The 26131-nt window shown below is 36.7% G+C and overlaps 8 protein-coding genes across 11 annotated transcripts; 3 read left to right on the forward strand and 5 right to left on the reverse strand.

Moving 5' to 3' along the window:
- Positions 1-470: 470 nt before the first annotated feature.
- On the reverse strand, positions 471-2124 carry LOC17900780 (putative F-box/kelch-repeat protein At1g12870). Its single transcript, XM_023789896.1, has one exon. The coding sequence runs from the start codon at positions 1954-1956 to the stop codon at positions 676-678; it is 1281 nt and encodes a 426-aa protein (XP_023645664.1). The 5' UTR covers positions 1957-2124; the 3' UTR covers positions 471-675.
- On the forward strand, positions 1962-4133 carry LOC17899441 (nudix hydrolase 12, mitochondrial). Of its 3 annotated transcripts, none has more exons than XM_023789897.1 (5): positions 1962-2001; positions 2947-3025; positions 3183-3468; positions 3565-3714; positions 3838-4133. In XM_023789897.1, the coding sequence occupies exons 2-5, from the start codon at positions 2955-2957 to the stop codon at positions 4015-4017; spliced, it is 687 nt and encodes a 228-aa protein (XP_023645665.1). In that variant the 5' UTR covers positions 1962-2001; positions 2947-2954; the 3' UTR covers positions 4018-4133. The 3 variants fall into 3 exon arrangements, with proteins under 3 accessions (XP_023645665.1, XP_023645666.1, XP_006303346.1); XM_023789898.1 differs by lacking the exon at positions 1962-2001 and having other exon boundaries at positions 2620-3025; positions 3183-3306; positions 3385-3468; XM_006303284.2 differs by lacking the exon at positions 1962-2001 and having other exon boundaries at positions 2620-3025.
- Positions 4134-4781: 648 nt separating this feature from the next.
- On the forward strand, positions 4782-5788 carry LOC17899238 (ethylene-responsive transcription factor ERF088). Its single transcript, XM_006303808.2, has one exon. It carries the CDS (start codon positions 4800-4802, stop codon positions 5526-5528), a length of 729 nt encoding a protein of 242 aa, XP_006303870.1. The 5' UTR covers positions 4782-4799; the 3' UTR covers positions 5529-5788.
- Positions 5707-7674, reverse strand: LOC17897550 (glyceraldehyde-3-phosphate dehydrogenase GAPA2, chloroplastic). Its single transcript, XM_006304923.2, is given in 6 exon segments — positions 5707-6331; positions 6434-6678; positions 6773-7077; positions 7296-7400; positions 7481-7605; positions 7608-7674. Coding segments are annotated over 6 exon segments (1335 nt in total). The 5' UTR covers positions 7660-7674; the 3' UTR covers positions 5707-5828.
- A 1021-nt stretch (positions 7675-8695) lies between these two features.
- LOC17900924 (WD repeat-containing protein LWD1) lies at positions 8696-9958 on the reverse strand. The gene has a single exon (XM_006304529.2). It carries the CDS (start codon positions 9882-9884, stop codon positions 8844-8846), a length of 1041 nt encoding a protein of 346 aa, XP_006304591.1. The 5' UTR covers positions 9885-9958; the 3' UTR covers positions 8696-8843.
- A 167-nt stretch (positions 9959-10125) lies between these two features.
- On the reverse strand, positions 10126-12011 carry LOC17898444 (eukaryotic peptide chain release factor subunit 1-2). The gene is made up of 2 exons (XM_006307499.2): positions 11915-12011; positions 10126-11719 (listed from the first exon to the last, which is right to left on the reverse strand). The coding sequence occupies exon 2, from the start codon at positions 11660-11662 to the stop codon at positions 10358-10360; it is 1305 nt and encodes a 434-aa protein (XP_006307561.1). The 5' UTR covers positions 11663-11719; positions 11915-12011; the 3' UTR covers positions 10126-10357.
- Positions 12012-12243: 232 nt separating this feature from the next.
- LOC17899522 (importin-13) lies at positions 12244-19334 on the reverse strand. Of its 2 annotated transcripts, none has more exons than XM_023790065.1 (24): positions 19038-19334; positions 18856-18954; positions 18553-18759; positions 18346-18465; positions 18185-18268; positions 18031-18087; positions 17697-17825; positions 17540-17601; positions 17073-17129; positions 16823-16946; positions 16248-16373; positions 15967-16047; positions 15572-15685; positions 15409-15488; positions 15095-15230; positions 14844-14993; positions 14469-14554; positions 14121-14308; positions 13774-13866; positions 13415-13602; positions 13199-13310; positions 12961-13118; positions 12771-12887; positions 12244-12684 (listed from the first exon to the last, which is right to left on the reverse strand). In XM_023790065.1, the coding sequence occupies exons 1-24, from the start codon at positions 19239-19241 to the stop codon at positions 12445-12447; spliced, it is 3012 nt and encodes a 1003-aa protein (XP_023645833.1). In that variant the 5' UTR covers positions 19242-19334; the 3' UTR covers positions 12244-12444. The 2 variants fall into 2 exon arrangements, with proteins under 2 accessions (XP_023645833.1, XP_006304567.1); XM_006304505.2 differs by having other exon boundaries at positions 16239-16373.
- Positions 19335-23620: 4286 nt separating this feature from the next.
- On the forward strand, positions 23621-25621 carry LOC17897989 (high affinity nitrate transporter 2.5). The gene is made up of 3 exons (XM_006307251.2): positions 23621-24304; positions 24538-25013; positions 25096-25621. The coding sequence occupies exons 1-3, from the start codon at positions 23621-23623 to the stop codon at positions 25436-25438; spliced, it is 1503 nt and encodes a 500-aa protein (XP_006307313.1). The 3' UTR covers positions 25439-25621.
- The last annotated feature ends 510 nt before the right edge of the window (positions 25622-26131 follow it).

The following is a 26131-nucleotide window of genomic DNA, read 5'->3' on the forward strand; positions in this document are numbered from 1 at the left end:
TATTAATTATTAATTTTTGGCAGAAAACCTTACCTACTACTTTAAAAATGTTAGATAATTAAGCTATAATCTAATAAAATCTCTATATGTCCCTACCAAAAAAAAAAATCTCTATATGTCACATATATTACTTATTATTATATCTTTTTTTTTGGCAGCATCTCTAATTATTATTTTATTTAATATATCTTTAATTTACTATTACTAACAAAATATTAAGGTATTAAATATTACAATTTATTACCAGCTAATACGCTTCTTTACATGTACTTTTAATTATGTTTTCCAAAATTGAATAATTATTACAGTATTTGTTTCTAATAAACTCCTTGATACCTTTTTAATGTAAAAACAAAACTCTACGTACTTTTTTTTTGTGTGTGCACCTCATGTCTACTTACTTAAAATAAATAATTACAGGGTAGTGACTAGTGTCTAGTGTCTTTGGATTAAGTAATCTTCAGCTTAGGTGGAGTAAACGAAAAGAGTAATGAGAAATCATAATTTATGAGCAAAGCTCTTCTTGATGTATTTGCAACATCTAAAAATATCTGATGGAGAATGGAGGTGATGATCCAACATATATGTTACCAACTTAATGTCATTGACTTTCTCAAATGCGCTCAAGAAGAGCAGTTGCAAGACAAAAAAAGTTGAATAATCTTTTATTTTGATTTAAAGATGAGAGATCAAGCTTGGAAAATAAGGAACAGATCTTACGATACACAAAATATTTTTGAAAAGTGAGCGGAGACGTTCTGTTTCGGGATTTACCAAATTGCGGGTATAGCGATGTGAGAGCATGATCTTCTTGTTCTTGTATATCGCCATGGGTGTGGATGGCTCAACCAAATCCTTTTGGATCGGACTAAGTATGTCGACAAAATTGTAATGAAAATTATGAGAAGAAAGTAGATTTACGGTATAAATCTGTTCCCATGCGTCTTCCGATGATTTCAACCGCCAAATTTTTTGGATGTTATCGCTCTCTTTTGTCTCATACATGCACAAACTATTATCCAGCGTGCACATGTCAATATGGCATGGATCTGAACAAGCAAAAGAGCTAGGCTTAGGTAGCAACCGAAATGTTTCGGTATGAATATCAAAAGCTATTACTTTGATTTCAGCATTATTATAAGGTTCCGTGAACCAATAAAGCGACCTGTTTGCAGATGCTGGCTTTTGATCATGAAAAATTCGATAACTTGGAGTGCAAGACAAGTATCTCCAAGTGTTTGTCTTAAAATCGAAAACCTCGCACTTGGTAGCTCCCTCGTTAGGACTCGCGCCATCAGCATTAATGTGTTTATCTGAATTATATAACCACACCAGCTTGTAATCAGAGCCTTTCACGAATGCTAGATGATAGACTGATTTCATGTCGTCTCCCCAAGTATCTAGAGCAGTGGGGTTTGACTTGTCCATTAAAATCTGAAACCTAGCCGGAGGAAGTTGTCGGAACCATCGTGTTGCCGGATTAACCACATATATGTCAAGTGTTTTTGGGGAATAGACGCAGAAAAGCCCGTCACAGCTTTCAGAAGCGCAGCTGGCGGCATCTTGGAATGGGTGAGGGAACTTGAAAAGATTAGAGGGTAAGAACTCAACAGATTCCAAAGAGACGCTCCTAAAAGTAATAATCTTGTTGTCTGGATTCCAAGTGATGATCATGATATGTGGATGATCCACGTGTGATCGCTCGGAGATCTTCAAGTGCATCTGTGAGAAACAGTGAGACTCGATCGTTGATCTCCATTGTTTTGAGAGACACTTAAGTCTCATTAGGGCATTCACGGGAAGTTTTAAGAAGATTTCCTCAACGACATTGTCTGGTAGTGGTGATGACAACGATGCAATATTCAGTACTAACTTCTTGTTTCCTCTCTTACCTTGTGATGATGATGATGATGATGATGATGATGATGATACAAGCGCTTGCCTTCCTTCTTCCATGACAAAATCTGAGTGTTTCTTCTTGTTGTTGATACGAAGTGATTGGTACGTTTCAGCGATATGCTAGCTTCTCTTTTATACTCTCTCTCGCAAGTTCTAATCGATAAAGGATTTAACCGATTAGGAAAAGGAATTATAATGTCTATCCCACCAAAATTTTAAATCAAAATAATAAAAACGAAAAAAGAAAAGAAAAGAAGAATAGCTACTTTAATTTCGACTAGGAGAGTAGTAATATTCAATCTTGGTTTATATTATTCTTTAGTAATGTTTATTTTTATTTCTGCAACGAAGTATTTTCTAAAATTATATTATATACTCCATGATTGTTCCTATCTGTTATTCTCAGCTAGACAAACCAAAAAAAAAACTATTCCAATTCGGATTTCAACTGTCTTCTATTAAAACACGTCTCAAGATAAGTTTTTTTGTTGTTGTGTAGAAACAATAATGGAATAGTTCTCTTAAGTGGAGAATAATACTCAAAGAGATATACAGTAAAAAAAAAGTCAAATACAGAATCAGATCCTTTTAGAGTGAGTTTCTTCGAATTTGTGTGCGTTTTATGGTTGAGCACAAGTTTTTTTTTTTTAATATAAGTTTTAAATTTTATTTAATTAATTTCGAAGATGATTAAATAGAGAGATAGGTGATGGTTTAGAAAGCAATGAATGCTCTCTCGTTGGTCCAAACTCCTCATTCTCCTCCGCAAAAATAGGAAGAAACTAAACGATCATTTTTTTAATTTTTTTTGGTGAGCTTCAAGATTCTCTCTTTCTCTCGTGGATTCGGTAATTCTGGGGAAAGTTTTGTTCTTTTGGGAAGAAGAAGATGGACTCGTCATGAAAGCTATATGATCATAATGTTTCTTCTTACTAACTACAATATACAACAAGAACAGGGCTTTTCAAGAACGTAGCAGATACAGACAGAGAAAAAGCATTCTCTCTGTTTCTTTCTCAATCCCCTTTTTAATTGTCGTGTCCGCAGATTCGTCAATGTCGGTTCTTTCTTCTCGTACAGGACGAGATCGTCAACGTTACGACAACAACTTCCGTCTCGTTTCAGGGTACCCACCAACCTTCAAATAAAATAGCTATTAAAATGTTTCTTCTTGAATTCCAAATTTTCCATTCTTGAAAAATTTCAAGAGACCCTTATATCAGAAAGAAAAAAACAGAATTGTTGATTATGTTATTTGTTCCTCTTAACACATTTATCAACAGATGCATTCCGTATAGGCTGATTAAAGCTGACGAAACTGAAGAAGACTCAAGTGTTGACTTTGTTAACAAACTTGAAGTTCTTATGGTTTCATCTCCTAATCGTCATGATCTTGTCTTCCCAAAGGTTTCTTTTTCATTTGAGCATCTCTTTCTTTACTGTCATTTTGCAGTTGTCCATTTTTGTGTGTGTTATTATTATCAGGGAGGATGGGAAGATGATGAGACTGTTCTTGAAGCTGCTTCTCGTGAAGCCATGGAAGAAGCAGGAGTTAAAGGAACACTTAGAGTAAGATTCCAACTTCTTAAACCAGATATTAAGAAAGCTATGTTAAATAGTTGTTTGAATTATATGTGTTTTTGGTCGTGATGTTTTGGTTTATAGGAAGATCCTTTAGGAGTTTGGGAATTTAGAAGCAAAAGTAGCACAGTGGAGGATGAATGTTTAGGTTGTTGCAAAGGATATATGTTTGCATTAGAGGTTACCGAAGAACTCGAGGATTGGCCAGAGCGAGAGAATCGCGATAGGAAATGGGTACAAGCTCTAAACTCAAATCTCAAATATGTTGTTAGTTGGTCATGTAAGGAAGTACAATGTTTTAATGAAGGAAGGTCTTTTTATTCTCTTATAACTTTGAGATTACTCGAAAATGTGCAGCTGAATGTTAAAGAAGCATTGGAGCTGTGTCGGTATGAGTGGATGCAAAGGGCACTTGAAGAGTTCCTAAGAGTTATGGGAGAAGAAGGAAGATTGAGAACAGAGGAAGAGTCAGTGCAGGATTCTTCAAAGTTAGAGGAGTGTCAAATAGATCCTTGGTACTGTTTTGTAGTTAATTAGTTTTTTTTCATCTTCTTTAGCTATTTTGGATTCAAATGAATAGCTTACTCTACTGATGTAAACAAGTTGAAACATGAGAGGCAAATTGAATTCAGACACATGTGATATATTTCAAACTTGTCTTGAACTTTGATATCTTTGTCTGTTTTAAGTGATCAAGATGGAATTGTCTTCATATGCAATTTCGACACCAAGTGCAAGAAGACAAAATGACACAGAATAAAAATTAACTAATCACACACAGATCAATGCTTAAGGATTGACTTCAAATCAACTGACTCAGCCTTTAAATCCAAATCCCTAAGCTTATGTCACATGTTCTCCTATTGAAAGATTTAGTTAGGCTTCTTGACATTTGTACAGTTTTTGTCTGAGTCTAAAATGACAATGTCCTTGTCACCCACTTGGCTTGGCTCCATACAGTTCTCAAGGGTTTGCCTTTTTCTTTGCTTGGATGCAATGTAATGACATAAAGATGACTAATCTCAGAGACCATGTAGCTAAAGTGTGGAAAATATTAAGTAAAAGGACAAAAATGGAGAAAATATGAGACACTTTCTTGTTTCTGCTGACACGGTTTACGAAGGAGAATAAGACTTTGGAGATAAATTTTTTAACTCCCAACTAATTCCTTTAATTTAATGCCAAAACCAAAAAGGCATCAATCAAGTTCACACACTCTTTTGCTCTTCTTTCGCAGTTTATAGTTTATATAGCAGAGCCTTAAGGACCCTCAAATAGACTTAGAGAAAGAGAGGCATTGATCTCTGAATGTTGTGAACATGCTGAAATCAAGAAACAAGAGCAAAAGCAAACAAGAGAAGAAGTCACAAGAAGGCAAGTACCTTGGAGTGAGGAGACGTCCATGGGGAAGATATGCAGCTGAAATCAGAAACCCGTTTACAAAAGAAAGACATTGGCTTGGAACGTTTGATACAGCCGAAGAAGCTGCTTTAGCATATGATGTTGCTGCTCGATCCATCAGTGGCTCTTTAGCTAAAACCAACTTCTTCTACACGGATAACATAACTTCACAAAGACAACCACAGAAGTTGGTACAGTCATCATCAGACAAAGATTTTGTTAATCCCACCATTGTGTCTTTTGGACCTGACATGAGTTTGGGTTCTTCTAGTTCCCGTATTCTTCAAGATCAGCCACCGGAAAACCACCGTTTTGTTCCTGCTCCTATCTCTTCTTGTTTGCAAGAACAACAGTTTTTGGCTAATCACATTAACAGTGTCCCACATTGTTATGATAATGACCTTGTTGTTCAGAGCAAAGAGATTTCCTTACCTTCTTTTCCCAATGATATGTCAAGCAGCTTATTTGGTTACCACGACAACACTGGTGAACAGGGAGATGCAGAACATATGAAGATAGGTTCGGTTCTCAGCAATTATTCTCATTGCTTTGAGTATGACTACAGTGAAAATAATCTTCAGAGTTTTCTCAAAGATGACAATGAAGATCCTATTCAGATGATCGGAACTTCTTCTTCTTTCATCTGATTTAGCTATACCACCTTTAAATCTTTTTTACATTGTTGACTCTTTTGCTTCTCTTGTAAGCTGTTTAAGCAGTTTCAATACCAATCCTCCTCTTATGTAACATAAAAACTATTTTATCTTTGTTTATTGTCAAATGCATTCCTAAACCAGAGTTATGAATCAAGCAGAGGGTGCAAAATGTTTGAATCCAGTTCATTACTATAAATTATAGTTTGAATCAACTCAGGAACTACAATTATACATTCCGAATCATATAACAGTAAAAAAATAATGGAGCAGACATTAAAAGTTGAGTCTTCTTCACTTCCAGTTATTGGCAACAATGTCAGCCAAATCAACGACTCTCTGCGAGTAACCCCACTCATTATCATACCAAGCAATCACTTTAACCATATCATCTCCCATAACCATTGTGAGAGAAGAATCAATAGTGGAGGATACATCAGAGCACCTGAAGTCAACAGAGACAAGAGGCTCATCACAGACGTCTAGGATACCTTTGAGCTCTTTCTCAGCTGCGTCTCTGAAAGCAGCATTGACTTCTTCAGCAAACGTCTTCTTTGAGACCTGCACGACTAAGTCAACCACTGAGACGTTTGGAGTTGGCACACGCAATGCGATCCCGTTAAGCTTTCCTTTGAGATTAGGGAGCACAAGAGCCACGGCTTTGGCTGCTCCTGTAGATGTTGGAACAATGTTCAAAGCTGCTGCTCTTGCTCTCCTTAGATCACGATGGCTTGCATCTAACAACCTTTGGTCACCAGTGTATGAGTGAGTAGTTGTCATTGTACCCTTTATGATCCCTACCAAGTTTAACACAACACAAAATTGCTCAGCTTTTTACAAGACTGCAACAAAACAGTTCAACTTTCTTGTAATCCTTTTCCATTTTGCAAGATGCTTACCAAATTTCTGGTCAAGAACCTTGACGAATGGAGCGAGACAATTAGTTGTACAAGACGCATTGCTGATGATTGTATCTGCATGGCTGTAAAGTTCAGCATTGACACCAACGACATAAGTTGGGATATCACCCTTTCCAGGTGCAGTGATTAGAACCTTCTTAGCTCCAGCCTGAAGGTGCTTTCCAGCTCCGTCTCTGTCAACAAACACTCCGGTTCCTTCGATGACCAAGTCAATGCCTAATTCCCTAAACATCATCATCAAATTTTCAAAAACATTCAGAATAAGATTTAGCCAGGTTGATCAATTTGAAAGATAAGGGAGGTGTTATTTTAACTTACCCCCAGGGGAGATTAGATGGGTTACGATCAGATACAATCTTGATGATCTTTCCATCAACAGAGAGAGCAGCATCTCCAGAAGGTTTGACATCAGCATCGAAGATTCCAAGAGTTGAGTCGTATTTGAGCAGATGTGTTGCTTGTTTAACACCACCAGTGTCGTTAATTGCAACAACATCAAGAGGAGAGTCCTTACGACCATGCCAACACCTCAAGAAGTTCCTACCAATCCTACCGAACCCATTGATTGCTACCTTTATCTTGGCCTCGGTCACCCCTTTCCTGTATCCACCATTGCTTCCCATCTACAGTACACAGAAAGAAAACAAATGTACATGGTTCACAAAACCTCAAATAAAGGCGCAGTCATGGCTGATCATGGCATGCAGGCTTGTTCAAAGATAGATAAATCTACAATGGTGAAGGCATTAAACACAAGAAACAGCTCTGAGTTTACAAGATTGCACCATAAGGTATAGAACACAGAAGCAATAAAGAGGAATGGAGAAAGAAAGGAACTCACAGAAGAAGTCTGGAAACTAACGAAAGAAACAAACTCATCGGAAGAAGACTTCTTGGCAAATGGAAGAGCAGAGGAGTTTCGAAGTCCTGAGAACTCAGAGAAACCCTGAAAAGCAAATCATGAGAGTATTAGATGATGATCAAACTTGTGAAGAGATAATGAGGTGATCAAAAATGAAATAAAACCTGAAGAGATGGTTTGGCCACAGAGAAAGTAGCCGAAGCCATGCCTACCAGAGAGAAGCTGTGTATAATGTAGCAGACAGAGACAGAAGTAATGTGAAGCAGTGAGTGGTAATATAGGAAAATAGAATTGCTGAGTTGGAGGCAAAGAAGATGAGATTCTGGATAGCTTTGTCATACATTTGTATGGTTGTTGTTTATCACTCTCTTGCCTCTTCACGTTTTCTATGATTCATATGTTTGCTTCTCACTTGGGCTTAACAAGTGGATGGGCTTCTCCATCATGTGGTCACATTTGCACAGGATTTGATCTAATGACTCGACATACCATCTTAGGACCATTGAAAAGTCAACAAGATTTTCTGACATCTCTTCTCTGCAGATGAAAATCACATACACGTTAAGAACGAGTTGTAGTACATAGAGCTAATATAAACAAAAAACTTCATATAATCTGAAGCTTACAAGATTATACCTAATTTCTTTGTAATCTCAAAGAGAGATCAGAGATGTGTCACCATTTATATATTAATATCAGAACCAGATCACTTATATTACATAGACTCAGTTAAAGTCACTGACATCAGGAGAAAGAAACCAGACTTGAATTCCTCCCACAATTCTCCTTTAGATTTTTCAGTCTCCCAAATTTAGGCGCTGCATCGACCCGATCACCACCAGTATGAATCTATAATACAACGATCCCATACTTGAAATATTGAAATGTATAGACTTGACAATCACAACACTGGAACTGAGGTTAATGTTTTATGCTACGAAAGTACCAATATTTAGAAGAACAGACATTAGTTGAGTTAAACAAGCTGTTGAGCCATATCATTCAAAATGTTAATGATTCGCCTTCATATATTTACCTGAAAGACTTAGACTTAACAAGCTCTTAAAGGACTGAGTGGAATATAAGAGCCTACTTGCAGGTTTACTTTGCAACTTGTTCTCCATATTTTTTAGCGCATTGACTTATAGAAAGCTAGTCCAAGACATGCAATAGGAACTGAGATGTATAATTAACTCTAGCTGTTCATTACTCTAATCAAATACAAAAGTAAACCTAGTTAACCTCAATATTGAGGTACACACTTCTCATGGATCAGACTGCAAAAATTGTGCTAAGAAAGAAAAAGAGATGAAGCAAAGTTCGAGATGAAAGGATCAATCTTTCTTATCAATCAGAAATCAATAAGATCAGTGCAAGCATTTAATACCAACAAGATCAAGCAGATTCATTAATATGATTGATAACAGTCTTTACATCTTGAGGATAGTAAGAAGGGTACTAGACCCCCTAATACGATAGAAAACGGGTAATCTAATCTGACAAGAGATGAGACATTCTATTAAAAGATCAAACCCTGAGAATTTGCAGCTTGGTGGAGAATGCAATGGCGACCCAATCAGGCTGAGAAGAGGACCATTGCAGCTGCTCAATCTCTGCACCAGCAGTGTAAGCAAGAATAGGGTCAAGACCACCTTCAACATGCTGTCCCATGGATGATATATCCCAAATCAAGGCTTGAGAATCATCTCCTGCGGTACAAATGTGACAAGAGCTATGAGGAGCCCAAGCAATGGCATTGACACTGGATTGATGTCGTTGAAGCTCCACCACAGGAAGAGCCGGAAAACGAATGTCGAGCACCACAACCTTAGCACTGTCCATGATAATGGTAGCCATGTACCTTGGATCCTGCTTGTTCCAACCTAGACGCACCAAAGGAGTATCTGGCTCAGAACTCTCATAGATAATAGTCGAATGTTCCTTATCACGAAGATCAAACACCCTAACAGAGCCATCAGCTGAGACAGAGGCGAAAACACCAACTCCACCCCAAGCAATATCAAAGACTTCCTTATCATGTGCAATAAGCTGAGTATCAACAGCTTCACGCTCAATATCCCAGATTGTGCAAGTCGTATCAGTGCTAGAGGTTCCAATTCGGCGTGGCTCAGCTTCGTTCCAGTCAAAGGAAGTAAGAGGACCACAAAACTCACTGTTCTTGTTGCTATTGAGACAAGATTTGAGCTCAACACGGGAGTGATCATCAGCGATTCGCCATAGACGAAGGAAATCACTAGAAGTAGCGAGAAGATCAGGTCTTTGGCCTTCCTTGTCAGGGATGAAAATGGTCTTGGTTGGTGGGTAAGGATGCTCGAAGGAGAGATTAGGGTCGGAACGGATCTCGCCATTGGATTCATCGAGCTGCACAATCTCGACTCGGTTCGGGTACTGCTCGAGCAAGCTTGTGATGGCGAGGCGGTACTTCTTATCGCGACGAACGCTCCAATTCATTGCGTAGATGTGCCATGGCGCTTCGTATGTGTAGATCTCTGAACGCTTCTGCTGCTCATCGGAACCGTCTTGGATCGGATCGCTGCTCGTTCCCATCGTCAAATCGATTCCGAGCAGAAACCCTAGAAATCGCCCCCGCTACTTCCGCTTCTATCAGTCTCACTGATGGAGAAAATGGATAATTCCAATTGCTTTATTATATTAATAATTCATATATATTTTATGAAAACGACAGCGTTTAAGGAAGAAGAGTAACATGGCTTATATGATTATATCGTTATCTCCGTCTTCACCAAGTATTTGACCATGTTCTATAAGAAACCAGATTACCAGAAGCTAACAACAACAAGAAAAGATTTTTAGAATCTCAAAAATTACAACACAAAAATTGTCTAATGAAGCACAGAACAAAAGATTCAACTGTAGGAGAAGAAAAAAGCTTAAGAAAGAGACAAGTTTTTCATTGTTCTATAGAAAACTCTAAAGTTCTTTTCTTGATAAAGACCATCTTTATGCCACATTTTCCCTCACTGTATCGATCGAAACCAAGCACCAAAAGTTGTCCCACTTTAATCAGAATCCTCGTAAACTTCAGTATCCGATAACTCATCAAATGTCCTCATGTCAAGCTGGTAACGCAACATACCACCAATCCCACCAAAACCTCTGCAAAATTGTGACCCTTCTTGGGATTTGTTAGTCACAAACTCAAGAGTGCAGCCGAATCGTTTGTACTCATTTGCAAACCATTCGAGCAGAGGCATCTTCTCCTGGACTTCTAGCTCTGCGTTTGTCTCTGAATCATGGAAGTTGCTTGTATCAGACTCTTGATCTTTCCCCAAGTGTTTCACCACCAATTCTCCCGTCGTGCTGTTCTTTAGCTCGTACCTGTTTATGTCCAGATTCTCCCACACGATAAGGGTTTCGATAGCACCCATTTCTAGAGCCTTTAGAGTATCCTCCACACCGAAAACATATTTCCCGGTATCTTGACTTATCTCCTCAAAGTACTTGCCAATCAGTTTCTTCTCCTGTATGAACTTCACATTAGATAGAATCTCAGCAGACAGCTCAATGGCTTGGTTGAAACCGTTCTCACCTCCGTAAGAGACATCAACAACATTCAATATCTTAGCTTGAAGACGAGGATCAAACAACTCTGACTGACTGAGCTCGGTTTTGAAATCAGCTGAACCAGCAAGGATCAAACCAGCGACATTAGGCTGACTTGTAGCTGGATTGATGTAAAACTGTGTAGCAAGCTCAGCTGTTTTCCTAACATAATTGTGTCTCTTCTCCATCCTAAGACGAGCAAAACGAAGTGCAGACTGTCCTCCTCTTCCGTGCTTCTTCGGGAGATCAACAGTAAACTTGTGAAGAACCTCTCTAGTATTCCCACTCAAAGTGCCAAACAGTGTCCCATTTCCATCCATAACAATGAAGCCAAACTTGTCATCAGACTCTAGAAGCTCGTTCAATGCCTCGGTATGGAACTTATTGTCACAAAGGTACAAGGAAGCGTTAATCGGCCTAAAGGGCTCGAAATCAAAAGTCACTTTCTTCTCTTTACCATCATCATTAACAATGGTGCCAGTGTAGAGCACAAGACCATTAGTAGGAACCTTGTTGTAAAGCTTCAACCTTTGTTGAGCAGAGGTAATGGCAGACAAAACAGATTGACGATTTACTCGACTCTTAATGTTTGAAGCAGTTCCATATTCATCACCAAGCATCTTCGTAACACGAGAAACCTGATCACGAGGAGGCATTATAAGAGAGATCATACTCGTTCCATTACCTCTTGCTGACTCAAGTCCCTTGATTAGTTTCTTAATCTTCCAGATCTCAATGTTCGTATCCGCTTCTTCTGCCATTTTTCGCTTCTCTCGATGTCGAAGATGGAGAAGGAGAAATCAAAAGCAAACTCCCCACTACACAAAAGAACAGAATCAAGGCAAAGTTTGAAACAAAAATAAAATGAGTACTTTGAATAACGTAAATTTCGGATACGACACTAAGAAATGGAATTGGGGTTTCAACTGAAGTAAAGATCGAAACGATACGGTGAAAACAGATTGAAGCGAATGTGCAGAGTGAAATAGCAGCTAACGCACAAAAGCACGTACCTTTTCTCTCTCCTCCGGCGGCCTCTCTCCTCCCAGAATTACTGATTGGACTAGGGTTTTCCCAGAATTCTAACTCCCTCCTCACAAACCAATCACGTGAAACTCACGTGCAAACCACTGGATAACCGAATTTTAAATTTCCGTTTTAAAAAAAATATATAAACCGATATGAGCTAATGGACTTTTTTTTTTGGTCAAAACCGATATAAACCGATATGAGCTAATGGACTATATCTTAAATTAAAAGGCCCAGTTATGTGAATAGGTGAAACGACGGTAGTCGTCTACATTACTAAGACTGCGTGCCGTTTTTGCTTTGCATCATAAAATTCAACGTAAATATTATTCTTCTTTTCATCAGGTGAAGCTAAAGGAAATTGCTTAAGATTCTTCATGAGGTTTCTTTCCCTCCTTCTGTACATTAGAATCAGAGCATTGCCAGTAATGAAGAAGATGCATTGCACTCATTATTAAAAGGCAACACAATAAAATGAACTAGAAAAAGAAAAAAAAAAAGATGGTTGATTCATTCATATGATGTTTGGATTCGGATCGTTTCGATGAGAATCTGCAAAATCTCTCACTAATCGCTTCAATGCTCGACCATGTTTCCCTTGCATATGGCCTCCTACTTGACTGTTATTGTTTCCGAAATTGCAGCTTTTGTTCTCAAGGTAATCAATCCCTGCACCTCCTAGAGCTTCTGACCATTCCCTCACTATGCTCTCTGCTTCTCCTTGCTTCAGATACTCGCTCGGGAGTGCCCAAACCTGAATACAAAATAAAAAAAGTCATTAGAACAGAGGTGGGGTTCGGTCTTTATGCGGCCACGAGAGAGGTAAATAAAGAGACAAACCGCAGAGTTTAGCCATCCTTGAAGAGATTTCCAACATAACATTCCTTTCCAAGAAGTCCTCTCACATAAACTGCAGATTGCAGCTAACTGTTGCAGTATCGTTGAACACTTATGGACCTATAACAAAAAATAGAATTAAAGATCCAAATCCATCACTAGTTTTTTGAAAGATTTTACTCAAAATATTTACCCTTGACATAGCTGCAACTCCGAGTAGAGCATAGACCAAATTAGACAAAAGTCCCTCTCCGCAGTGAGATACAACCTGGACAGAGACCACACTGAATGATCCTTCCGATATGCAATTCACAGTCTCGATCATGGATGAAAGGGAAACCTCCAAGAAACCTATAAAATTTGAAAACATTGTATAAACAGTATGCTTACGAGCAATAGTTAATGCCTATAGTAAACAGCTGCAAACTTACCTGACAAGTATGACATTGCCGCTAAAGCAGCACCTCGGTGCATAGCTGTACAACAAATAGCCGCTTTGTGGAAAGAAATCTCAAGTAGTGTTCCAGAAGTACTCAACAATTCCTATGTCATCAAAAGAAAAAGAATCAAAACCTTCACGCCAAGACTCCTATAAAAATATATATTGAAAGTTATATACTTCAATGAGCAAAGAGTGGTTGCAAAACCTTATGACAACCGCGGATCAATGCCGATGCAAAATTCACATATGCTTCCACCAAATCAGGTTCTTGGTCGCATATATATGATGAATTTATGCCCATCAATGATGATGCTTGAGTAAATCTCTCAAACGTAGTAATAAACAAGGACCCGTATTCCTCCTTATGACAAAATTCTTCAGCAATTACACAGGCTGATAACATGTTTGTGAAAAGGCATTATTTAGAGAACTGGCTGATCAACTAATTAACGTAAGGTATAATTTAGTGAAGGTAGCTAGCAGTCGTCACCAACGATTAAAGCTAGCATCTCAAGAGATTTTTCTCCTTTGGTGGAGCCTATACCTGAATTAAGAAACCCTCACCTGTTCGTATGTAACATTCTTGGCTTTGAAATGACAGAAAGTTTCTCGATAGACAATCCAGTACACTAGGTAGTAGCAGCATAAAGTGCTCACCTGTAAATAATGCAAACGTAACGTGTTAAAATGTTACTGATGCAAATGAAAAGATCGAAATGGCTTGATTTGTAGCCATAATAGTCCCAAAATCATATGCATAGTCAGACTCTTAGGGTACGAAAGCAAGAAATAATTGATAGATATTCTGAGAAGTACTTTATTAGTATAAAGGACGCTTTGGAATAACAATATATAAAGGCATGATGAGATGAATGTAGCGTAATAGAATAGAGAGCTGAGAAGTTTCAAACCTGACGACTGAACTGCCACTGAAAGAGCACGACATGCTGCTGCTGCTAAACTACCACTCTCCATGTGTTCGGACCTAAATAGCTTTTCTAAAATGGGCCAGAAAACGGTCAACAAAGAAAGGATTGGACCATCTGCCACAGGGACAGATGACAGAGCCGTCGCAAGGTGACTGAATACAGTTCCAATCCTGAATCAAGAAACAAGTGAATAGAAAAGTAATTAATATAATATGTAACGTAAAATTGTGATAAATTTTTCATTAATGACACTGCAAACAGGTCCCCAAAAACTTCTAGATTACGCCACAATTACGCAAGATCGTAAATACAGCAGTCACAGAAACAGACCTGTAAAGACCTCTTGTCACAGAGCTTAGCACTCGCGTGTAAGTGGCTGGACTCTGTCTACCAGAAGACTCAACGTCTTCATCTACCTGAAACCACAAAGGTATTAGTCCAAATTCTATCTCAGAAAATTAGAAAAGCATGGAAAATAGAAAATGAGAGAGCAAAGAAAAGATCATCTTCCAGATATCACTTCTATCTACTTAGAGTTCTTCTAGTAACTAGTTAAGAGTAAAATGTTGAATAGTGTCCTCAGAGTTAGCTGATTCTTTTTCCATTACTAGAGAGCCAAAACAAAGAGCTACTTGTTCAGGAACAAAAACGATAAGAAGAGCCTTGACGTATATCTCTTTCTAATTAAACAATACAAACACTTACTAGTTTTGAAAGAACTTCATAACTTGACGAAAGCAATTGAGTTAATAATTTATTTTGTAGTTCTTTGTTAGAAACAGAGCCAAGGATGACAGTGATAGCGGTAATGACTTCTTCCTCATCTTCCAAGGCCAAATTCCACTGCTCCAAACACTAGGAAAGGTAAAAATAAAACGATTCAGGAGCCGCATATAATATCACTGTAATTTGCGTTTGTTTAGACAATTTACGGAAAGGTCAGATGATGCTGATACCTCTCCTATCTTCATTAAGATATCTAAATTTGAATTTTCCTGGATTACAGCTGGAGCATCTTCACAGATTTTACGCAGAGCAGAAGCACAAGCATGTGAACAAATAGGTTCAGAAATTCCTCCTGCAAGAAATAATCTGAAAGCAGAAAGGCCATTAGATTATCAGACATATTGATGATACAAGATATAAAAACATAAACCTCTCCTTCTACAAGACTGAAAAATGCCAATCAGAAAATAAGAAATGAAAGTAAACAGTTTCAAATCATATGCTAAAGATGTTATTTAACAGTCATGGAAGAAAATGGACTTACAGCAAGGGTCTGGCGTTACTTGGAAAAACAGAGATCCATCTTGAATAAGAGCCAACAACATCTGCCAGTGATCTGTATACCTAAAAGATGATTATTGTCAAATGTTGATTGCATTTACACTACAAGAAAATTGTTAGTATGGCAAGGGTATGAACTGACATACAACACATATAAACCCCTTGAGCTCGCTGGATGGCCTAACTGAGAATGCAGAAACCAATTGCATGATCAATGAAAAATCAAAAGCCTCTCCCTCTTGCAAGATAATTTCAGAAACCTGAAATAGTAGAATATTCTAGTAAAATACAGGAATTAACAATAAAAAAAGACAGGGATTAAAAACAGAAATTGCAACTTCTGAAAACTGCCAAGCTTAAAGCTAACATTACCAATCTCCCAAAAAAAGAAACAATAATGGATGGATAAAGAATAGAGAGACGGGACAATTAACAGTAGAGGACCCATACAATGTGATCCCACCCCTCTCTGGGTTGTTCTGAAACCCGAAACTTAAAATGAAACAATTTGATTTAAAGACAAGAGGTCAAGGTTGCTAACCGCATTAAGAGCAAACAACTTCGCCTCAACCTCCCTCAAGGGCATCGAAACATTTGAAGAAGGCAGACCACCAAAAAATAACTACAGGTATATCAGCAGGAAAAGGTTAGAAAATAATAGAACAAAGAAGCTGTTCAAAATGACACATTCCAAGAAACGTTAAAAATCAGGGTAAATACTCATTGTTTCACAAACCCACAGCATAATACAAATTAGTTGCGATGCGAATACTAAATTAACTACTGATTTTGAATTCCAATATGAGAGCACACCTTACTCACAAATGTTATAGGATGGAGTAGCTGACAAATATCAACCAAGAGCTCAAGAAGATTATTTCTAAAATGCAAAAGGCCATCGGGAAGCTCAAGCCCTGGACCCTCATCACTGGAGGTAAACTCATCAACCTGAAGACAGATTGCTAAAGAAGTTTAGAAGCACAAAAAAAACACCATTAGTACAATAATGAAGCACCTGTGCAACAATTTGTGGACTTATGAACATTCAGCAAATGACAAAGCTAAAAAATCAATTTTAGGTTGATACAGAGAGGGGAATATGGTAAACTGACGAAAGGTGAGACTGAGATGCAAGAAATTATGAGTGACAAGCCTAAGAGTTCTGAGCTGTGGATGGAACACATTTATGAAAAATAATTTCCACCAAATCCTTAATAGTTGACCAATCTTAACAATAAGGAATATCTATTACGGAGAGAATTCCAGGTTAATAGAAAAAATACATTATACATTGTTTTCTTTCAATTTATTCTGGTGCTGCAACTGATATGATAGTGCTTCTAGATATATGAAACTGAAAGGGACCTTAATCGTAGAGAAAGTTGCCAAGATTTAACCTGAGCGCGGAGCACAAGAGCATCAACTAAAGCTGAGAAAACTGGAAGAAATATATCTTTCACACGGTTTATGTCATTCTGTCTGTTTCCACCTAGGCTAAGTATATATGTCGCAAAAGTTGACCTACGGGTAAAAAAATATCAAGTCTGAGAGCAATGAACAGCCAGCATAAAACCATCTGATAAAGATGGCAAAAAAATATTTAAATCGACATGGTTGTTAAGAAGCTTAATAAGACCAAAAGAATACCAAAACTGTACAGTTGAGTCTGCAATCTCCCAGTCGTCAGTTGGAAATGACACGCAGCTGGAAAAATAATTGATGGACAGTAAACAAGAGTAACGTGGAAAAGATATTAATGCAACCGTAAAGAGAAGTCATGTTTGGAGAAAAAATAAACGCATTCAGTAAGAAGGAATTTGAAAATTAGCTTAAAATTGCACCAACTGTGTGAATACATCGACTGTCAAATGATTAAGGCCTTCAATTGTTTCTAACGTCGATTTTTACGTTTGCGTTTGTATTTTGCAGAAAATTGAATACAAAAAAAAACAGTTTTACATAAATGTTTTTGCAAAGTGCAAACACAAACTGAGGAGAATCTCCCGTTTACAATTAACATACGGAATTTGATTAAAATGCAAAGATGTTGTGAATTTATATAGAAAAAATATGCACTATATGTATAAGTGAACGCAATAAAGGCTATTATTCACCTCAAAATCGCATCAGTCAGAATAAGCGCTTCCGAACTTGCTTCAACAATCAAACATGGTGCCTGAAACATATCACAAACCGACGTGAGTCTCACGAAAAAAAAAAAAAAGAAGTGATATAACAATCATGAGGAGATAAAATTGAATTCAAACTCACAGCTTGTCCAATCTCAGACATCAAGCATGCCAGGCCAGAGACAATTTTCAGATCAGCATTTATAAGAGCTGGTTTTAGAAGTGTATCTCTGAGAAATTGTACTTTGTACAATAAAACCTGAGGAAGATCCTGCAAGAAGAAAACAAATCATAGCTAAGTAAACCCAAACACATCACTTTTGCTATTGAACTATAAGATAATATGTAATCTTTGCTATTACACTATAAGACAATACATTGAAATTAAACATTATGCAAACACATAGCCATTAGGTATGAACAAATCAGAACAGATACAAAGGAAAATATGCCAATACAATATAGTTCAATCATACCTCATGCCGAGTCACAAGTTCAACAAGCACCTCAATGGCGAGATCAAAAGTAGTACCCTATGGAACACAGAGAAATCAGAACCGAATAAAGAAACTGAATGGCACTTTGTAGAAAAGTGACAGTAATTTAAACTATACCACCAAGAAAAGTCACCTGCAGGGCATTGAACACATAGTTAAGAAGGGGATGTGAAGGCACTGCGCCTTGTGGAATCTCAGAGAAACATCCAGCACGGACCTAACAAAAAGAGGAAAGACAGAAACATGAAATCCAGGGAAACGTGGCTACAATACAAGTCTACATGAGATACATACCCAACTCAGTAAGCAACGAAGTATTTTACGGTTGTTGTCATGCGGATATTGAGGGGAGGCGAATTGCTTCTCAGACTGCTGGAGTAAGAAATCAAGAACCATGGAAGTATGCGAGAGAAGCTGTTACAGAGCGAAAAGCGAGAATAAGTAAAACGAAGATAAAAATACAAACTTTGAGAAAGAAAGGGGAAAAGAGAAGGAACAAACCTCCTGACGAAGATCAGAGTGATGAGAAAAATGGCGAGTGTCAGATATCTCTTCAGGTAAGACAGTGAGAAGCTCGAGCAAGACGACATTACCATCATCATGAGCCTGAAGATTCTGTAGTGCGAACATTAACTTATCAAAGGGCTTTGAATAAGGATCCGCGTGAAGAAGAAGCGCCGAGAGAGCTAAACATATCTGCGTCAATAGCTGCAATTCCCAAAAAATTCCACAAAACACACATAAACAAACAATCGTTTCATTCCCATCCCCGGAGAACAAACACAGGAAAAAAGGGTACAATACCTGAGGAACACCGGAGCTGTATCTCTTAGCAGCAAGAAGGAGGGCATTGAGAAGAGCATCTTTAGCTGTTGATTGAAGATTCGACGCTTCGTTCTGAATCTGAAAACCCAACACAAAAAGAGGGTTAAAAAAAGGGTTTTTAGAGGATTCGAAATTGAGTAATCTGAGACGAAAGTTAAAACCTTTCGACGGAGAATTTGGGCGGCGAAGAATTGAAGGTCGAAAAGAGAAACAATCGGTGAAGTGAGGAGAGAAGTGGAGACATCCCAAGCTGCAGGAGTGAGCTGGAATTGAACAAGCCATTGATTAGCGGCGACTCTGTTGGAAGATTCAGGATCGTGATTCAAGACATGGATTGCTTCAGCTACTTTCCTCTGTAACTCCATTCAACTCCAATTTTGTTGCATTCCACACACACTCTCTCGTCTCTTCCTTCTCTCTTCTTCTTCTTCCACTCTTTAGTTTTATGGTTTGAGAAAGTAAAATAAAAACAATTTAATTCTTTTTAAGAATCCAATCAGTTTCTGCTCTTTTTCTCCCTGTTTTGGATTCGATTCGATATTTTTTCAGTTTAATTTAAATAAATTAAAAAGTAAGCAAACAAAAAATGTGAGTGAAGTTATTAGATAAAGGATTTGTATAAAGTTTCTTATATTTTGAAGTTACTTTTATACAGAAATTCTAAGGGAAAAAAAACAAACAATGGGAAATTATTGGTTTCCTATTTTAATATTATACACTTTTAATTCTTTGATATTGGTTTATATATACAGTCAGATTGATAAGTTCTAAAATATAAATTAAAATCATTTCGCACTTTCGAAACATGGTTTAGTTGATATTATGTTTAGGTTAAAATCATGTTTTGTAAATTGTAATAAACTAGTAGTATTTTTTTTCAAAAAAAAAAAAAAACTAGTAGTATGTCAATCAATATTATTATTCACAAAATGCAACACTACTTAATGCTTTCAAAATTAGTTGAATGTTGACTGTTAAAGACATATATGACTGTAAACCCGACACAACCCAACCAAATACTACAATAGACAATAGTATTTAGTACTACAAATATTAGTGTCAAACAAAATATTGATTAATCTAATCTAAAAGTGACATCTTGTATGTCTCAAATATATCTTAATAAAAAATGGCTTTAATGTGAAAACATATATTAATAATTTATTAGTTTCTCAAGAACCCAAATTTTAAAAATATATTATATTTGTATATGTAGACAAAAAAAAAAAGATATATATATATATATGGATAAAATGTTAACAGGTACTTGCCAAAATGTACATAACTTAGTAACACTTGGCTTTAAAGGCCCATTAGAGACCTTTGTATATTCTATGGCCCATTTCAGTACCCAAACTAAGACAGCCTCTTGATATAGTTACAAGTTACAACTACAAGCTGCTCAACTGCTAGAAGAGTGCAAAGTTTACCAAAATTTCGTGTATGGTCGAAACTCGAAAGGTTGTGTTGTCCATGTCATTAGTTATTTTTTGTTAGTTAATTATTTCAATGTGTATTGTTGTTAATATACTTGTTTCATCAACAGGTTTATAAACTGAATTAATCATAATTAATATCTTGCACATTTCAATAGTAATAATATATGATTTATATCAGATTTCAAATAAGATTAATTCATGGGTTATTCAATTCGAAAAAAGGCTTCACAAGCTTTAAGAGATGATTGTCAACATAGCTTTTCACTTTTCTTGGTAAAGTTGGCAAGTCAAATTCACAAATTTTTCTGTATTTATTATCTATATATAGTTGTGCAATAAGTTTATAGCCTACGAGAGTTGGCATTAAATTGTTCGTATGCACAACTAAACCGGCCTTGGTGGTGGGGGCTCCCATCCGTAGAACACGTCGTGAAGAAAGTATCTAAAACCAATGGTAGAGAACTAACTAAACTAATAATTCATGTCGAAATAAGAATAGTCCACATTCGATTTGACCAATGGAGATCCATGGTTTGATTCATGTCTATATCATCACTTCATTGTCAAGTGTAATACGAGATTATATAGAACTTTCATTTATTCATTTTTCTAGTTCAATCGTGCAGCCAGGTTTTATTTATGATTTTTAATATGTATCAAACTACATTTTTATTGGATAACTTGTTTTTAGTTTCTACTCTCGAAAGATTCAGATAGTTGATTAAAAAAACAATATAGACGACTTTTGGAATATGCAGCTGAGAAATAATATAGTTCATCCAAGAAGCATCATTAATCATATGCAAGATGTAATACTAAAATCATTTCGAAAATAAAGTAAACTCTTTTCACCATCGCCAAGTACCGTCCGTACATTCAGGTCATGAGTTCTTTTATATAAAAAAAAAAAAAAAAAAGAAATAAAGAAACCAAAAATATTGAAAGTATATGTGACATTGTAAACAAACAAACAAAACCACTTTGAATGTATCAGTTTTGTAATACATTCAGAGGACTAGTATGTGGAGAGCTCATATTAGGAGGAGTTTGATGAGGTTTTACTGATGTCATGTATGGTATTGCTAATAATACTTAGGGCATAGTATTGGTTTTTCTATTATTTTGAAATGTCAAAAGAAGCACATGAGATTCTCCCAAGCATGTAGTTTTATAGTTCGCATAGGAATCCAACGAGGTCCAGAGGTGAAGGAGAGATGCCAAAGTCTTCGATCCCAAGATTCCACACATTTTGTACTACGAAAAGTCCGCAAAGTTCATGGACCTACGGAATATTCCTCACGTATTTATATTGGTAGTCCAAATAAACGGCTAACATGTTTTATGAATATTGTTATGATTAAGGTTTAATAGTTCTACATACGTATGTATGTCATCATCATAAAAATCACAATATCATCTTGAATTTCTCAAAAATTCACCCATTTAATTATGAGATGTAAAAAAAGACAATCTATAACGAAATCATATCTATAATTTCATTTTTCAAGAAACATTTAACATAAAACGACTCTTCGTTGATCTCATAAATTTTGTTTTTTTCTCTTCTAAAATGTCATTATTCGCAATAGATTAAATCTTAACCTTTAAGTTAGATAGTCGTCAAACTTGACAAAAAAGATAAATTTGAAGAGATGATTTTTAGTTTTCAAATCTTATGAATCTCTTTATATTTCTATTTTTTGAAGATAAGAGAAATAAAGAGATTCATAAATAAGATTTACAAAACAAGAAATCATTTCTTCAAATTTCTCTTTTGTAAATTTTGATGGCTATCCAACTTAAAGGTTATGTCTTTGTCTATTACACACACATGTATTAACAGTTTTGAAGAAAATTAAATTTATAGATTCAATGAAAAATGGTTCTACTATGATCAGTGTGCTACAACAAAAGGTTTGTAAAACCATAAATCCCTTTTTGAGTTTGATGAAACACTTATGTCTTTATCTATTTCACCTACTAACATTTTCAAAGAAAGAAAAAATGTAGCTTCACTGATCTCGTATATTTTTAAAATGTCACTATATGACATGTAAACTTCAAGCTTGGGAATCATTAAAATCGAAATAAACGAACAAATTCGAAGAAGGGATTTATATGGTTTTGTTAGTCTGATCTGAATCTCCATACTGGTCTCTCTATTTTCTTCTTTGAAACAATCATTCAATACAAGAGATATAGAAAAACATAGAGTTTAAGAAATAACAAGTTGAGAAGTTTTGTTGTAAAAAAAAACAAAAAGAAGAGTAAAGACTTTGCCAAAGTTAATGCTTCGAAGACTTTACCTTTGCCATGGTTAAGGAGCCCAAAAGTAGCAACTGTTCCCCGAGTCTCAAGTATTGACTTCGAAACTCGTATAAATAACAAAAAGTATAGCAAGTGTTATGAGATTTAAAGAAGTAAATAGGTTGCCAAAAAAATAGTTGAAAAGTTAGTTTACTGCTATTTTGAGTTTTTGTTAGTCAAATAAACACAATCAATGAAAAAAATAAAAGAACTAAAACATTATAATTAATTTGTTGCATCTTTATGCAAATGCAATATTCCAGGCATTGTGGATGCAACATTAAAAGTTACTATAGACTATTTGTTATCTTCGAAACAAGTGTTTTATTGTATTTAACTGAAAATTCTGATTTTTAAAAATAATTAATTTCCCTTATATAATTTTGCTTTCATATGCGTGAAATATAAACAAAACTGATATTGAAAGGACGAGTCACTATTGTAAATTTTGTTCGATAGTTCTTTAGATATGAGATTTGTATTCAAACACATACAAAAAGATTTGTCCACACCAAATTGATCTCTTTTGTCATCTCTTACCATTCCTAACTCATCTTATTACACAATTTACCAAAAAAAACTCATCTTATTACACAAATCAAATAACTGCGGAGTGTTTAATTTGATGTAAGAACCTACTATATTAATCCAAATCGATTTCATATTGACGGAGTGAAATTGTCGATTTTAAAATTTAAATTACATTTTAACTTTGAGATCATATGAAATTAAAAACCAAAACTGAAATAAACACCATGCCAAAACCCTTTACCTAATAATTATTGATTTTGGATATTAATTACTCACAGTTGTATTAAAAAGAAGAACGTATCATCCAAAAAAAAATGATTACATCAGACTTCACAAGAAAGAACACATCCATGATAAAGTCAGAGGCTTAACACTCTTCTCCTCTATATATACTCATAACCTCAAACCTGAGATTCCTCATTCCTTAAACCATAAACCCTAACTTTTCAAAAGCTCACAAAAAAAAAATGGAGGTGGAAGGTAAAGGAGGAGAAGCTGGAACCAGCACCAAGGCAACTCGGAGATTCGCACTTCCGGTGGATGCGGAGAACAAATCAACAACTTTCAGACTATTCTCAGTCGCTAAACCTCACATGAGAGCTTTCCATCTCTCATGGTTTCAGTTCTTCTGCTGCTTCGTCTCCACCTTCGCAGCTCCACCGCTCCTCCCTATCATCCGTGAAAACCTTAACCTCACCGCAACTGACATCGGTAACGCCGGGATAGCCTCTGTCTCCGGCTCTGTTTTCGCACGTATCCTCATGGGCACGGCTTGTGACCTCTTCGGTCCACGTCTCGCCTCCGCCGCTTTGACACTCTCCACCGCTCCCGCCGTCTATTTCACCGCCGGGATAAAGTCTCCGATCGGGTTTATCATGGTGAGGTTCTTTGCTGGATTCTCTTTGGCCACTTTCGTCTCCACGCAGTTCTGGATGAGCTCTATGTTCTCTGGACCCGTCGTGGGATCGGCTAACGGAATCGCCGCCGGGTGGGGAAACCTCGGAGGAGGAGCGACGCAGCTGATCATGCCCATCGTCTTCTCGTTGATTCGGGGAATGGGAGCCACCAAGTTCACGGCGTGGAGGATCGCTTTCTTCATCCCCGGTCTGTTTCAGACTCTCTCTGCTTTCGCCGTTCTCTTGTTCGGTCAGGTACACAACATGTACACTCTCACCGGTTCGGTTTTTTTTTTGTTTATTCAGTTTATCCGGTCTATCGTTTGTTATACGTATAAATGACGAAACCGATTCGAAAATACAAAAAATGGTTTAAAGATACCGGTTTGAGTTTCTCCAGTTCATATAGTACAATCTTTATTACGTAGGATATGGACCATTACTGCTTAATCATCTTTAATTGTGTTATATTAATTTGTCTTGAAAAGGATCTTCCTGATGGAGATTATTGGGCGATGCACAAATCTGGAGAGAAGGAGAAAGATGATGTGGGGAAAGTGATCACACATGGGGTGAGCAACTATAGGGGATGGATAACAGCATTAGCATATGGCTACTGTTTTGGAGTAGAGCTTACCATTGACAACATCATCGCAGAATATTTCTTCGATAGGTTCCACTTAAAACTCCAGACAGCTGGGATTATAGCAGCCAGTTTTGGACTAGCCAATTTTTTCGCTAGACCTGGAGGAGGAATTTTCTCTGATATAATGGCCAGACGGTTTGGGATGAGAGGAAGGTTATGGGCTTGGTGGATCGTTCAAACACTAGGAGGTGTGTTGTGCGCATGTCTTGGCCAAATTTCTTCATTGACATTGTCTATAGTTGTTATGCTCATCTTCTCTGTGTTCGTCCAAGCCGCTTGTGGACTTACCTTTGGCGTAGTTCCGTTTATTTCTAGAAGGTAAAACCGCTCTCATACATTACATTTTGAGCATTGTATACATGCATTTTGGTATTGAATTGCGCTTGTTTTGGTTATGTAGATCTCTTGGGGTGATATCGGGAATGACTGGTGCGGGAGGCAATGTAGGCGCGGTCTTAACTCAGTTGATATTCTTCAAAGGATCAACATACTCGAGGGAGACGGGTATAACTCTTATGGGGGTCATGTCTATCGCTTGTTCGTTACCAATATGCTTGATTTACTTTCCGCAATGGGGAGGTATGTTCTGTGGACCATCTTCCAAGAAAGTAACTGAAGAAGACTACTACCTCTCTGAGTGGAGCCCTGAAGAGAAAGCTAGAAACTTACATCTCGCGAGCCAGAAATTTGCGGAAACCAGCGTTAGCGAAAGAGGTCGAGCTACTACTCATCCCCAAACTTGATAAATTCAACATGGTCCTTTTTGTTTGTTGTTTATATGTATTGAGTTGTTGAGTATGCTTCTGTCTTCTTATCTTTGGGTTTGTTTTGGCTTCAGAGTTTACAAGAACTCTTTTTGTTTTGTTTTATCTATAATTGTGTGATAAGTTGTGTATGTTATGTATACATGTTACTGCTTTCTTTGTATGGATAACTTTTGTACATGTTTATTCATCATAAAATGAACCAACGTTTTTTCATTAAACTTGTAAACTTTGGATGAACGTTTCAATATCACATCATAAACTGTTGTTTTGTTTTGTCCAAATAAGTTAGAAAATACATGGTTACTACTTACAAAAATAATTAGCTGAACAAAACAAAAACAGAAATAAATTCTTCCCGCAATATTTTTTTGGTAAAAGATTTTTTTCTTTCCGCTTTTTAAACGATACCTTAAAATAAATAAATAATAAAAATATTGTCTTTTATGTCAAAGTTCATTGAAAGATGAAACTACCTTGGTCCTTGTATATTACAAAATACATCATCATGAACAACAATATTTTACCATCAAACCTCAGTCTTCTTCAATTGATCAATATCTTTGATATCAGCTCGTGAAGGATTGTATTGAGATCGACAGAGAAGAAAATTTTGCAGTCTCCCCGCTCTGCTATTGTGATGAAAAGGCCAAGATTATATGGGCCTATTTC

The sequence above is a fragment of the Capsella rubella genome, unplaced genomic scaffold, assembly GCF_000375325.1.
Source record: "Capsella rubella cultivar Monte Gargano unplaced genomic scaffold, Caprub1_0 scaffold_1, whole genome shotgun sequence".
Lineage (NCBI taxonomy): Eukaryota > Viridiplantae > Streptophyta > Magnoliopsida > Brassicales > Brassicaceae > Capsella > Capsella rubella.

Coding starts and splice junctions, on each gene's coding strand:
- LOC17900924 (XM_006304529.2), bottom strand. CDS start 9,884: ATGGGAACGAGCAGCGATCCGATCCAAGACGGTTCCGATGAGCAGCAG.
- LOC17898444 (XM_006307499.2), bottom strand. CDS start 11,662: ATGGCAGAAGAAGCGGATACGAACATTGAGATCTGGAAGATTAAGAAA.
- LOC17900780 (XM_023789896.1), bottom strand. CDS start 1,956: ATGGAAGAAGGAAGGCAAGCGCTTGTATCATCATCATCATCATCATCA.
- LOC17899238 (XM_006303808.2), top strand. CDS start 4,800: ATGCTGAAATCAAGAAACAAGAGCAAAAGCAAACAAGAGAAGAAGTCA.
- LOC17897989 (XM_006307251.2), top strand. CDS start 23,621: ATGGAGGTGGAAGGTAAAGGAGGAGAAGCTGGAACCAGCACCAAGGCA. Junction 24,305..24,537: donor CCGTTCTCTTGTTCGGTCAG/GTACACAACATG, acceptor TGTCTTGAAAAG/GATCTTCCTGATGGAGATTA. Junction 25,014..25,095: donor GTTCCGTTTATTTCTAGAAG/GTAAAACCGCTC, acceptor TTGGTTATGTAG/ATCTCTTGGGGTGATATCGG.
- LOC17899522 (XM_006304505.2), bottom strand. CDS start 19,241: ATGGAGTTACAGAGGAAAGTAGCTGAAGCAATCCATGTCTTGAATCAC. Junction 16,374..16,822: donor CTCTTGTGCTCCGCGCTCAG/GTTAAATCTTGG, acceptor ATCTGTCTTCAG/GTTGATGAGTTTACCTCCAG. Junction 14,309..14,468: donor GTGACAAGAGGTCTTTACAG/GTCTGTTTCTGT, acceptor TTCTTGATTCAG/GATTGGAACTGTATTCAGTC.
- LOC17899441 (XM_023789897.1), top strand. CDS start 2,955: ATGTCGGTTCTTTCTTCTCGTACAGGACGAGATCGTCAACGTTACGAC. Junction 3,026..3,182: donor AACTTCCGTCTCGTTTCAGG/GTACCCACCAAC, acceptor ATTTATCAACAG/ATGCATTCCGTATAGGCTGA. Junction 3,715..3,837: donor AGAATCGCGATAGGAAATGG/GTACAAGCTCTA, acceptor GAAAATGTGCAG/CTGAATGTTAAAGAAGCATT.